Here is a 14,729-nt window from a genome sequence, read left to right as displayed (position 1 = left end):
GGTTCCCATCCCCCTCCAGATAAAAGACCAAGACAAGAGGAGGATTATGCTTCCTCTCACCAGGTTTCAGTTTCCTCAGATTCTTCTGAGGAACAGGATTACACTATTCCCCCTTATGAAGACTCTAATGCTGAAGACTCTATTCCCTCAGCATCTCCCCGTGAAGACTACTCCTTTGGGGAAACTTTACATACCATGAGGGAACTTTTCCACTGGGAAGGCCAGGACTACTCTGATCCTAAGAAAAGGCTCAGAGAGTTCCTTTTACTACCCCAGCACAGACCACTTGCTATCCCTCCAGTTTTAGATATTGTGGATGATGTTTACTTGGAGTCTATTCTAAATCCAGACTACCTCCTGCTCCAGCCAAACCAGACAGATACTACAGAGTACCAGATTCACACAAATTCCTTTATAGAAGCCCTGTGGCTGACCCAGAAACAATTTCCCAGGGTCCCAAGGGGGCTAAAGCTTCTATGGCTAAAAATCCTGTGCCCTCTGAAAGGGATTCCATAGCCCAAGATAGATGGGGAAAGAAAATATACACCTCAGCAACTGGCTATCAGAGCATTGAATTGTCAGTTTCACATGCTGAAATATCAGCAATTCCTAATATCTCAATTAAAACAAAAAATTAGCACACATACTGAACAGTCTGAATTCAAGGAAATGCAGGATCTGTTGCATGCATCTGAACAGGTGGGCAAACATACTTTACAATGGGGATTTGATTCATTGGAAGCTTCCTGTAGAGCAGCTGTTACTGGGTCTGTCATACGTAGACATGCTTGGTTAAAAGAACAAACCCTACCTGATCATGTTAAAGCAAAGTTATTGGATGCACCTTTACAGCAGGATGTATTATTCGGTGTCAAAACAGAAGAGGTTTTAAAGAAAATGGAGGATAAGGCAAAGTCTATGCAGACGGTCAAGGATTTTTTACAGGTACAACCTCCTCGTTTCAGCAGAAATTGGCCAACAAAAAACTGGTCCTTTCCAGCTTCTGACAGATCACAGAGGGGCAAATACAGACGCCCAAGGGGCAGAGGTCAGTCAGAAGGCCATTACAAACCTCGCCAATGGGGTATTGCTACCCAGAAAGGAGGAGAAGACAAGCCCCAAGCTAGCAGAAGACAAACACAATGACTCAATCCTCAAACTACCAAGCAAATCTCACCTGGCAGCTCCCTTGGGAGGAAAATTAGCATTTTTTGCAGACAACTGGCACATCATCACAAAAGACAAATGGGTCCTAAACATTGTCTCACAGGGATACAGATTCCACTTTCATACCTTGCCAAGGATAAAAGGAATGCCAAACCTGCCACCAAATCAATGGGCAGAGGCACAAAAACAAATTACAGCTCTCATGGACATGAGAGCCATTCAACAAGTACCTACACAGGAGTAAGGAAAGGATTTTACTCAAGACTCTTTCCAGTCCCAACAAAAGAAAGCATGGAGACCCATTCTGGATATTTCATTTCTGAACACCTATCTGCAAGTACCAAAATTCAAGATGCTAACACTACAGCAGCTTCTTCCCATGCTGGGCAAGAATGCTTGGCTAGTAACGTTGGACCTCAAGGAGGCATACCTGCATGTCCCTATCAGACAAAATTGCAGAAGATACCTCCGCTTCATTGCAGGTTCAATGCATTATCAATTCTCTGCACTGCCCTTTGGCTTATCTACTGCACCCAGGGTCTTCACAAAATGCCTGGCACCAGTAATTGCATACTGCAGACAAAGAGGAATTCAAATATACCCATACCTGGACGACTGCCTTATTCAAGCAGAAAGCAAGGACATTCTTTTAAAGCATCTGACATTTGTCAAACACCTTCTAAGTTGCCTAGGGTACACATTAAACGAAAAGAAATCAAAACTAGTGCCCTCACAAAACATAATATTCCTGGGTGCCAGCTTGATTACAACGGCCCAGATGGCTTATCTCACGCCAGACAAGCAACAACAGCTGACTCAATATTTCAAAATAATGGCAGCAAAGACCCAACTCCCTGCAAGAAAAATTCTGCAGGCCTTGGGATTCATGGCATCTTGCATACTACTAGTACCATTTGCAAAACTGCATATGAGGAAATTACAATGGTACCTGAAAAGCGTATGGACTCAGCACAGCCACAGCTTGGAAACAATGATACCACTCATTCCCTGCCTTCAACAGGAGTGTCTATGGTGGGCACAGGCATGTCACCTCAACAAGGGTCAGCCTTTTACCTTACCCACAGCCAGGCAAACTATGACAACAGATGCATCGGACTATGCCTGGGGAGCACACATGGCAGGACAGTGCATTAAGGGCAAATGGACTACAGATCAAAGACATCTGCATATCAATCAGAAAGAAATGCTAGCAGTACAGAATGCCCTAACAGCTTTCAAGGACCTCTTACACCCAGGATAACTAATAATAAAGACTGACAATACCACAGTAATGTGGTACATAAACAAGCAAGGGGGCACACATTCCTATCCTCTATGCAGGCAACCAATGACCTTGTGGAACACAGCACTGTCTTACCAGGTTCAATTACAAGCACAATTCCTGCCAGGAAAGAAAAACACATTGGCAGACGACCTAAGCAGAAACATCATGGATCCACACGAGTGGAAACTAGATCCACAAGTATTTGCAATGATAGCTCAAAAATGGGGACGCCCAGACATAGATCTGTTTGCCAGCCTCCAAAACTACCATCTTCAAAAATTTTGCACAAGGACATTCCATCCACAACTTGGAAAGTGGACGCCCTCTCATTCAGTTGGAAAACATTAACAGTGTATGCCTTTCCTCCACTGCCTCTTCTAGCAAAGGTACTGCTGAAAGTCAGATTAGAGAGGCCACAAATGATACTCATTGCACCAGACTGGCCATGCCAGCATTGGTATCCAATTCTAAGGAACATGGCCCACGGCCCACCATGGATTTTACCACAAATTACTCACCTGCTCACCCAGCGTGACAGTCAGATTCTACACAGCCAACTCAAGACTTTAAACCTGGCTGCATGGCAAATTACCTAAACAACCAGCCAACACCTCTATCCAAAGCTGTTATGGATGTCATTCTGGAGGCCAGGAGGCCCAGCACCAGGAAAACCTATTCAGACAAATGGAAAAAATGTTGCCAAAATCCCCTTGATCCAGACATTCCTCAGATTCTACAATATTTAACTGAGATGTTGCACAAAGGACTTTCCTTTTCATCTATTAAGATCCACGCCTCAGCAATTTCAGCTCATTGCAACACGGAACCTCCTTTATTCTCACATCCACTCCTAAGACAGTACCTCAGAGGGGCTAAGAACATAAGACCGCCCAGGAGAGCACCAACACCTACTTGGGATCTCAACTTTGTTCTGGAAAAGCTTACACTGCTGCCCTTTGAACCAGCCTTTTCAGCTGATTTAAAATTTATTTCATGGAAAACTGCCCTGCTACTAGCAATAACCTCAGCTATAAGAGTCTCAGAGCTACAGGCACTAATGGCAGTGGAGCCTTTCCTCATTTTTCATCAAGAAGAGTCTCTATACGAACTAACCCTTCCTTTATGCCAAAGGTGGTATCCAGTGTGGCCCTAACCCAAACCATTCATTTGCCCACCTTCTTCTCAAATCCCCAGAACAAAGGAGAAATACTCCTGCACTCTTTGGACATTCACAGGCAATTACGTTACTACTTGGATAAAACTAAGGCTTTCAGAAAATCTGACTAGCTCTTTGTAGCCTATGCTGCAGGATCACAAGGAAAAGCTATCTCAAAACAGACCATTTCTAAGTGGATAGGGCATTGCATACGTTTCTGCTACACGCATCATGGGAAACTGGTACCTGCTAACATTAGGTCCCACTCCACCAGGGCTATAGCTACATCAGCAGCCTTTCTCAGGGGAGTGCCAACCAAGGATATTCTGGAAGCTGCAACTTGGAGTTCAGTGCACACCTTCACCAAACACTATCAGTTACCTCTGTATTCTAAGACTAGAGCTGGTTTTGCCACTGCAGTTCTGCAGGGCCTACTAGCTTCTTCTAACCCTGTTAAGATTCAATCAAAGTGTGATGACTGCAGCAGGGTAACACGATGAACATAGTACAGTTTTGTACCTACCGTAAATGTAGATGTTTGAGTGTTCACCCTGCTGCTGTCCAGGTTACCCTCCCTCCATCCCCTCTGAACTAGTTGAACTTATCTATACCACTCTATCCTGTACAACCTCTGTGGTGTATTTGCTTGTGCCTGAAGGTATTGTTTTATTTTTATATAGCTCTCTCTCTTTATATATATATATATATATATATATATATATATATATATATATATATATATATATATATATATATATATATATATATAGCCTACCTATTGGGGGCACCTGACATCTGGGGCAAGAAAACCTGAAGAAAATGGCATCGGATGCCTCTACTATACCCCTGGCGCACTGGCGTCAGGGAAGAAGCAACAGCAACCGACGCCGGACCAAAACTTTGGAACTCAGGCCGACTGCGGGACTGCCTGACAGCAGGATAACCCAAGTGTGATGACTGCAGCAGGGTGAACACTCGAACGTCTACATTTATGGTAGGTACAAAACTGTACTTTTTATTACTCATCAGCATGTTCCTTCTTGCTTAAAATATGCACTTCACTAAGGTGATAGTCCAATAGAATGGAGCAGTGACTAGAAGATAGTGCTGTATGCTGATTGGTTCTCATTTGATTTTGTTTTTTAAGCCAAGGTTCCATTTCCTTTGACACTACGATTTAAACCGATGCTTCAACGTGGGATTGAGCTGCCAACTCTGGATGCATCCTGGTGAGTTATCTAAAGTCACATTTTACTGTTTCTAGTCCAGCTGCAAATGATTTACATTTGAAATTACATATTTTCATCAAAGAACCTAAATTTGTAAAGGGAGTCTGAATCACATTGGGTATTGTAAATGATTACTTTATGGTTATCTGCATGTGGCATTTCTGCTGGGAGTAGTCCTTCTCAACAGAAGCAAACTCATCAAATGTCTGTTTTGCCAAGTGTGTTCTCCCCTTACGTGAAGTATTATAGCCCTGGAGGATGTTTATATTAGTTGGGAGGACTGTAACAGAAAACCTTTAGAAGTGCTACTCCTTCGGGGGGCAGATTCAAAGAATCCAACAACACTCTGCCACTTTATTGTACATATTAAGGATGCAGTCCATGATGTACTATAATTTGAAATACTAACATGAGCCAGTGAAATTCCCACATCCTTTACAGCTAGTGTGTGTGATTTTTGTAGAAGTATGGAGATTAAGTTTAGGACACCATCAGAACCGCTGGTTGTAGCAGATTGTGCAGGATTAGCTTTTCAGTAGCATTCCAGTAATAGTTGTATCACTGTCATGAAAAACTGCAGACCACAGATTTGGATCTTTGAGACAACTATTTAGTGAGAGTTGTAAATGAGTTGTTTTCTACTTTATCCCATTCTGCTTAATGTGAAATGAACAGAAGCAAGAATTCGGTGTCAGGTTTCTGTATGACACTTGCAGCAAAATGACTGTTGGTCTTTTATTCATAAACTTCAGTTAACCCCCTTTTTCTCCCTAGTGGAATGGGTTCTCTGGCTCATTGTGACATTCATACTGTGCTACTGCTGTCCTATATGAACTGTGCTGCATTTTTTCCACTTTGAAACAATTAGTCACTCAGCTATGTGTTTTGAATATTACTTTTGTCCACTTTAAGTAAATCTTGATTATAGACACGTTATCTATAGAGTTAATTGTTTGGCTATTTTCTTTCAAAGATTTTTTTTTTCGGCATTATATCACCCCCATGTTTGCAAACTGTCAATCATTGACAATCTGGTTCAGACCATTCATTCCCCTCTGCAAGCAATGTACCAACTATTGTCTGGGATATATATGATATGCCATGAGGTTTGCTTGTACCTTCACTGGCAATCATGTAGTTGAGTTTTTTTTAAGCTCTGACACCTCCCCACCTCCTGATGCTGATATGAGCACCTACTTCACTGCAGTGATTGTCTGTGTTACTCTGCTTCAGTCATGTATGCTCCTCCTTGTGCAATACCGACTACCATCATCAGTTTTGGAGACCGCAGCCTACATCATCCCCTGCACTAGTTCTCTGCTACTTGCAAAGACACCACTTTGTACTTGAAGACTAAGCCAAGCCAGCAGTGGACCCACCCCCGAGGCAGACTTATCCTACCATGTCTGTGCCGTCAAGCAACCAAGCCACTAATTTAACCCAAGACACCTGGGCTATAGTTGGGGCTTTATCCCTGTACACCACCAGAGAAAGCTGTTTTTCTATCATATTATATTATGTTGTGTAAATGTCATTCCACGACAAAGCCTGTATGTAAGAGATGTGTTTGCTGTAAGTAGGTAACTCCTGAAAAATGTACATTCAGGAAGCCCATAGTATGGATAATTTTGAGCACAGTGCCAAATTTAATATGCCTACAAAAGTCTGATGCTTTGAATTACAGGAACCCCCTCTTTGTATATCAGAAAAAAGATAGACAACAAAGGAAGTCTCTCCTAAAAAGCCTGAATGAGAAGTCATTGATAGAAAAACAAAAAAGCGCCACTTGTGCACTGTCAAGCAACCCTGGTCTTTTACTTTTCTCAGTAGCATATGCTTTATATGTAAAAGGAAAAAAAATCTTCACATTTTCCTCTTTGAGGATATGAGCGTTTAATGAAGAAATTTAATGTTGAAACAATACTTCAAATGTCCTGAAATGGATTCTGAGTACTTTAATGAAGATAATTTGTTTTCATCTTAGTCATCTGAATTTGAGTTTTTATGTAATTGGTGAAGCCATATTGACCAGTTTCTTCACCTTTACAAACATCAGGTTTCCAACATCAGACTCTGCTGTTAAGTGTTTGATATAGGAATATAATACAAGGTAGCCAGAAAGAGCAGCAAGCCAACATTCCCTGACTGTAATATTGCAAGCTATTGGGTAAAAGTTGTTTTGAATGTTGACAGTAATCTCAGACAATTTTTTTCTTGTTAGCATAGTCTCAAAAAAAAAAAAAAAAAAAAAGACAACTTCTGTTATAGTGTATGATGAATAGACTCTGTTATCCCGTGCTCTGTCCATGCACAGAAATGTTTAAAAATAATTGGCAAGATTGCAGCTCTCTGGAAGCACCTCTGGGCAGATTTTTATTAGTTTACACTGCATCTAAATGCCAAAAATGAACAACAGGAACAGCAAGAAGATCAGCAGTAGAAGAACTGGAGAAGATCAGAGAGAGATTGTCATGTACCAAAGATATGGGTACTTCAGGAGAAGGGATAAATTTGAGTGTGGAGTAGGAACCAGAAATCTTGAAAAACTAAAGAATTAAAAAAAAAAAAAAAAACGGAACAATGTACAGAAGCCCTCTTCACACTTTGAGGTCGAGGTCGGAATGAAAAGAAAAAAAAACAGGGCAAATTGAGTGCCAGAAGCTATAGAACCAGTGATTTGTAAAGCCTGTGTGAATAAGCAAATGGCTTTATATAGGCTGATACACCTAAAGAGTGAGAGAACTTGAGAGGGCACACAAAACATCATGGCTGCCAGTGAAGGTAAGGGGTAGTTTTCCTTGGCCAGTGGTAGTGTGCTTTGAGTCTTTCCCAGAGTAAAAAGTCTTTTGACTTTTCCTGGTTAGGGATCCATGCAGTGGATCTCCAGTCCGCTTATGATTGGCAGTGATTTTTACAGTGTTGAGTTGCCAGCCCGATGCCCAACCGTCAGAGAAGGCACACCCACACATACATGCACCTACCTGCATGCCTTTTTAAAATTTCAGTCGATCGCGGGGAGGACATGCAGACTTCAAACAGAAGGCATACCAGCCGAGAATCAAACCTGAGAGCCTCTTGCTGTCAGGCGACAACACTAAACCCGGCACAACTGCAGTCTTTCCCAGAGTATGGAAACAAAAAAGTGCACTGGTTGCCCTTAAATTAATAAAGTTGACTGTACTTGAATTAAATGCATTTTGAGGCTGCTGGGGATACAACTACATATAAAAGTATTCACTTTCCTCAGTGTGAGACTTTTGATTTTCACTGTACTGCTTGCCAGTTCCCCTTAATTTATTAATTAAGATGTTTCTTCTAAAAATATGCCTTTGAGCACATTGTTCAGTTATTTCCTGATTAAGTGCTTGTACCCGTAAGTGCTTGTACCCATGTACTTAGTTTTCAACTGAAGGACTCTCTTAATGTCAAATATTTGCCTGTCTTCCATTAATCAGTATTGCTCCAGGTCACTTTTAATGGCAATATCTTTGCCATTCTTTTTGCCAAGAGAATCGTAAGTGTCTTGTCATAATTCATGATTGAAATGGGCCTGGATCAAGAGGATCCTCCCCTCCACTGATATAGCTACCACTAATACTTCTTTGTAAGTCAAGGTTTCGTCCCCACCCAGAAGAAGAATATTCTTAAAATATTAGCCCGATGTTTATTTCCTGTTCCTTTTTCCACACATCTGTTTGAGTTTCATCACTTCCAGAGGTTTTTCCTGCATTCTGGTTTCTCATTGTTAGTTTAATCCCTTATTTTTAATGTTAGTACCCTTCTTTCTGCTTATTAACTGAGGAAGTTGTAGTTATCTCAGATACATTACCATTTTCTGTGTGTTGCTCCCAACATTTACAACTTGTCTATATTGTGTACTGTAATAATTTACCATTATATTTATAAATTTTCCTGGGTCCACTTGCGAGTCTTAATTTTTGATTTTAGTTGTCATCTGTTCAACCCCTGTTGCCTCATATTTTGAGCCAACAATTTTGTTGTTCTAGGGTTGTTCTACAAAATGGTTGTTTTAAATTGCTTTATTTTCATTAATATTTTCTAAGTAGTCTTGCGTAGACATTCTAGCTTCTTTTAGCTGCTGTTCAACCTGTTTTCTGCTTACTTTTGCTTCTCTAAATCCATTACTGTTTTCAGCCCTCTAAATGCATATTGTGACTTTCATTCCATATCTCATTTCCTTTCAGTGTCACCACATTTCTTATTTTCTGTTTGCAATTATCTCAATCATTTGCAAGCTCTGTATTACTTTGTCTAATTGCAATTCACTGAAAGCTTGATCTGCACAACTATCAAATGGCTTTCTTTTCAGATGTGATACTGTAAAATGCAAGTTTTTCATAATAGACTTTTACTTGCTTACAAAATTTAATTTGCACACGTCTGACATTGGTTTATGTGATGACCCTCCACTGGACCAGTAATAAAGGAGCCTCAATCCTCACCACTGGCACCTGTGGGGGATGTTCACTGGGAGGATAATGGGTACACACACACACACACACAGTATTTTCAGATGCAGGTCTCTGCATCAAGTGCAGTTACCCTTAAGAGCACACAGAGATCACAGTCAGTCCAGGGCTGGTTCCTGTACCTTCCTCCAGATCCCCAGTAAGGCTCCCCACCGGCACAGCTATAGAGTTGGGATCTCTAATGAAGAGAAAATTGTCCTGTGACAACTAAACAACTCTTGTGATATGCACGAAGCACCAAATAACAGGACAGCTGGATTCCAAAACAGTTAGTTTCCTTTATTCTCACAACCAAGCGAAGATGCAATAATGAGGTTGAGCGCTTTCATCTAGATAACTAGACTTCCTCAGAACATTGATAATAACAATTCTCCCCATTGTATGCATAAAAAGCCCGCCATTTACATCAATCATTCAATTTTATATGCAAATGTCATTCCTGTCAGGGTTTAAAGATATAAAAATATATTGTATAATATTACAGTTTGTGTCTTTCATTTTAAAAAATAACACATAACTTGGACACTGAAAACGTACAATTAAAAACTTACAATCATTATCATATATTTACAAATTAAAAATTAGAAATAAACTGTGATTACTTCTAACAAGGTAAATTCCTATCTAGGTATAATAAATGTTAAAAGTTCAAAATTTCCTACGTGAAACACTTTTGTAAAATGTCTCATATGCAATGTTATCCATCCCTATACATGCGTTCTCCAGTATTTTATATGTCGGATAGTGCATGTAAGAATTTTTATGTTGTTATTGTTTAAATTGTACACAACAAACTACAAGTTGCAGAACCAGCAGCAAATCAATACAAAAATTCAGAACTACTAAATATTTTCCACCCATTCCTTATTTTATCTAAGCTAATAGTCTAACACCACATACACTATCTTATAGACATACATATTGTGCAATGAATATAAGAACCTGTAGCTATATCACATATGGAAATATGATGTTTAGTAGATACATAAAAACGAAAAAACAATACGTCCACATACTCTATTTACATAATCCCATTCATTAAACATATGGTTTTTATGTCCTCACTAGGGGTTTGGTGGGAATCACTTCATTTAGACCAGGCGGTGTAGCTACGTCCAATCGTAGCTGCCATTTAATCTCCTTTTCGCTGACTAATGCTTTAATATCACCCCCCCTGGGGTTAGGTGTTATAACCTCAAGTATAGCGAACTTAAATCCTACACATCCTTGGCTGTAAATAATATGACGGGACAAAGCATTATTGGTGTCCTGTTTATTAATACAGTATATGTGGTCATAGATTCTGTTTTTAAAAAAACGATCCGTCTTCCCCACATAATAGCTTTGACAAGTATCACAAATAGCCAAATAAATCAGATGTTTCGTCGAACAATTCCCATGTCTAAATGTGATTTTAGTATGTGTAACATTATTTAAAATAATGTTTGTATCTTCAAATATGTATCTACAATAATTACAGTGACCACATTTCTTTGTCCCTACTTTTTTCACATTATCCAATTTGTTGTGATTATATTTTATTTCTATAATTCTTTTCAGACTATTCCCTGCTTTATAGACAAATTGTGGTCTGTCGGGTATCTTTTCTTTTATTGTTAAATCACTTGTTAATATGTTCCAATTTTTAGTGATAATACCCTTGATTTCATTTGTGTATTTTCCATATTTAAGTATGCATGCTTTCTTATAATCATCACCATTGACAGTTCTGTCCTTCTTATTAGTTATGCCTATTCCAAGGAGTGGTGTATATTGTTTACCCCATTCTTGTGATACATATGTTGTGATGTCCCTAATCATTTCAACTGGATATCCCTTTTCTATGAATAAACTTCCTATGAAGGACAATTCCTTTTCCATATTTTCCCTTACTGATGTCATTCTCGCCGCCCTTATACACTGGCCTTTGACTATATTACGTTTGACTTGATATGAGTGTGCACTACCAAAATGTAGATACCCGTTGCTATATGTATCCTTTCTATGGATTTTGGACTGAAATGCTTGTCCATCATTGTATATGTATACATCTAAAAAATTGATGCCACTGTAGTCAAACTGATATGTAAACTTAAGATAACTAGTTGTACCATTAATATAGTCAATGAACCTTGTCAAATCTTCGACATTACCAACCCATAATAGGAAAATGTCGTCAAGGTAACGGACATATGTTTTGATGTTCTTCATCCATATGGAATTGTGTATATATTGTCCCTCCCAATCCAAGAGTACTAAATTGGCGTACATAGGGGCGCAAGCTGCTCCCATCGCCACACCATTACTCTGTCTGTAATATTCTCCTTCAAAATAGATATAGTTGTTGTCTAGTATTATATCCATAAAAGAAGTGAGTAATGAAATTTCCTCTTGGTCTAGTCCACTATACTTGCATAAGCTATTAATGAAGCTATTAAATCCTTCATTCTTGGGAATACATGAGAATAAATCCTGTATGTCAATTGTAACAAATATTACCTCAGGACTCCATATCTCTGTCTTAAATATTCCCAAGAATGCCCATGAATCCTTCATAATATGTTGTACTATGTTGTATATATGCTTTAATCTACTGTCGACAATTTTACCAAATTTGAAGGTTTTGCTCGAACTCCCCGAAATAATAGGTCTAAAAGGGGGGTCAAGTGGATTTTTGTGTACTTTGGGAATTCCAGTTATAGTTGCTAATATGGGGAATTCAACCCTTAGATATTTATATAGTTCTTCATCTATCCTATTGTCAAGCAAAAATTCTTCCAAATAGGAGTCGATTCTACTGTGTGCTATATTTACTTGGTTTAAGGAGGAAACTTCATATTGCACACTGTTATTTAATATCTCAAACATTTTGTTAATGTATTTCTCTTGATCATACAGTATTATGCCTCCCCCTTTATCTGCTGTCATGATCCTAATGTTTTCACAAAATTTGTCTAGAATGGTATGTATCTGTTGTAATGCCAAGTAATCACTTCTTTTGTGTTTATGCTTATTATATAGTTTGTAAATTTCTTTATAGATTACGTTTTCATAGGCTTCTATTGTTTTGGCCATAGGAGGGGTAAAGGAACTCTTTTTTCGTAATAGACCTGTATTCGCTACATGCGGTCTACTGTCATGAAAAAATACCCCAAGATTTATTTTTCTAAGGAATAATTTCACCTCAACTAAAGTATCCAATAAATCCAATGATTTATCCGGTATGTACTTCATACCTTTGGTGAATATGTGTAAGAGTTCGGGCTTAACCTCGTATGTAGTGTAATTGTATATTTTCACCTCTCCTGCAGTAGAAGTGATGTTGTGTGTGGTCATCTCATCACCAGAATAATAACCATCAACTACCCATACATCATTTACTGAAACATTATCCGATGATAAATATGTCTAGTTCCCTACCATTTCCTGTACCTGTTCCTTTTGTATTGTTCCTTTCCCTTCCACTTCACTGCTTGCCCTTTGTTGTTCTCTCCTTCCTCTAAAAAAATCTCATCACATTTATCATTATAAACAGCTTCTTGATTTCCATTGTTAGTACTATATCTTGTGCTTCCTCTCCCTTTTATTGTATTCCATCTATAAGCAGTCCCTCTCTCATATTGCTGCTTGTCCCTCTCCATTTTTTTACACTTTCTTTCAAATATTTTTTTACTATTATTCTCTGCATAGTCATATTGTTTGTAGTATAATTTCTCCCATTGCATAAATAAAACATCTTGTCGTATTGAACTATCAATACTCTCTACCTCACTTAATAAAATACCCAGTTTCAAATCATTATTGTTCACTATGAATTCCATAAACTGTTTACCAAAAGCATTGAACATTGTGTTACACTGCTTTATATTATCTGCGTTCATGTCAACACCTATGGGTTCTTTAAAAAAACGTAAACCCATAGGAACAATATCATTTTCCATGCACTTACGTAGATATAAAATGTCAACCTGTAGGGCTTTGATTTTGGTAAGTTTATTCCCAAAATCATATATCATTTGTTTCAGTGAAGTATACTGCTTATCATCGTCTTTACATTTACTTCTAACATCATTACAGTCACCAAATGCAAACGGCACTTTCAAAAATGCCTCAACATTATAATTGTCTTGTGCATCAGACCTTCCCGGACGATAACACTGTTGAACAGTACCTTTTTGTGTAGTCTGAGTAATCACATTTGTTTTTTCTTTTATAGCATATGTTCGTTCTGGCGGGTGTCGTTTCGGTTTCGCTCCCGATATTAAATATATATCCTCTCCTGCATTGTCCACCGCTGCTGAAAAATTGAGTGGACTAGGTCGTCTGTCCACAGTTTGAGGCGCTTCCTTCCTCGGCGTACAGCTGAACAAAAACGGAGACGAGGTCCTCCTCTGACCGTTAGGGATTTCCTCGTCACTCGCTGGGCCAATGGAGGAACGGGATGACGCCATCACGGTGTTGGTTGTCGATTTGCCTGGAGCTTTGGGAGATCCAGAATGCGGAGTAAGAAGTTCTATTAAGCGGGTGAGTTCCCCTTTGATGATAGCCATCTCCGAATGCAATTTGTTCACTTCCTCCCTAGTGACAGGAGTACCACAAACAGAAACATCCTGTAGAGAATCCATACTGCAACAGCGACTACTAATGAAGAGAAAATTGTCCTGTGACAACTAAACAACTCTTGTGATATGCACGAAGCACCAAATAACAGGACAGCTGGATTCCAAAACAGTTAGTTTCCTTTATTCTCACAACCAAACGAAGATGCAATAATGAGGTTGAGCGCTTTCATCTAGATAACTAGACTTCCTCAGAACATTGATAATAACAATTCTCCCCATTATATGCATAAAAAGCCCGCCATTTACATCAATCATTCAATTTTATATGCAAATGTCATTCCTGTCAGGGTTTAAAGATATAAAAATATATTGTATAATATTACAGTTTGTGTCTTTCATTTTAAAAAATAACACATAACTTGGACACTGAAAACATACAATTAAAAACTTACAATCATTATCATATATTTACAAATTAAAAATTAGAAATAAACTGTGATTACTTCTAACAAGGTAAATTCCTATCTAGGTATAATAAATGTTAAAAGTTCAAAATTTCCTACGTGAAACACTTTTGTAAAATGTCTCATATGCAATGTTATCCATCCCTATACATGCGTTCTCCAGTATTTTATATGTCGGATAGTGCATGTAAGAATTTTTATGTTGTTATTGTTTAAATTGTACACAACAAACTACAAGTTGCAGAACCAGCAGCAAATCAATACAAAAATTCAGAACTACTAAATATTTTCCACCCATTCCTTATTTTATCTAAGCTAATAGTCTAACACCACATACACTATCTTATAGACATACATATTGTGCAATGAATATAAG

At 38.6% G+C, this 14,729-nt stretch overlaps 1 protein-coding gene across 1 annotated transcript in view; it reads left to right on the top strand.

Moving 5' to 3' along the window:
- LOC122809067 (ER membrane protein complex subunit 3-like) overlaps positions 1–14,729 on the top strand; it is a 614,861-nt gene that overhangs the window by 328,446 nt on the left and 271,686 nt on the right. Inside the window, exon 5 of the mRNA XM_044080281.1 lies at positions 4,756–4,837. Within this exon, the coding sequence (XP_043936216.1) occupies positions 4,756–4,837 (82 nt within the window). The remainder of the gene's footprint in view (positions 1–4,755; positions 4,838–14,729) is intronic.

Source organism: Protopterus annectens, chromosome 8.part0, assembly GCF_019279795.1.
Source record: "Protopterus annectens isolate FY-2018-M chromosome 8.part0, PAN1.0, whole genome shotgun sequence".
Lineage (NCBI taxonomy): Eukaryota > Metazoa > Chordata > Ceratodontiformes > Protopteridae > Protopterus > Protopterus annectens.
The sequence above is the reverse complement of the archived record's forward strand: the minus strand, read 5'-3'. Positions and strand labels throughout refer to the sequence as shown.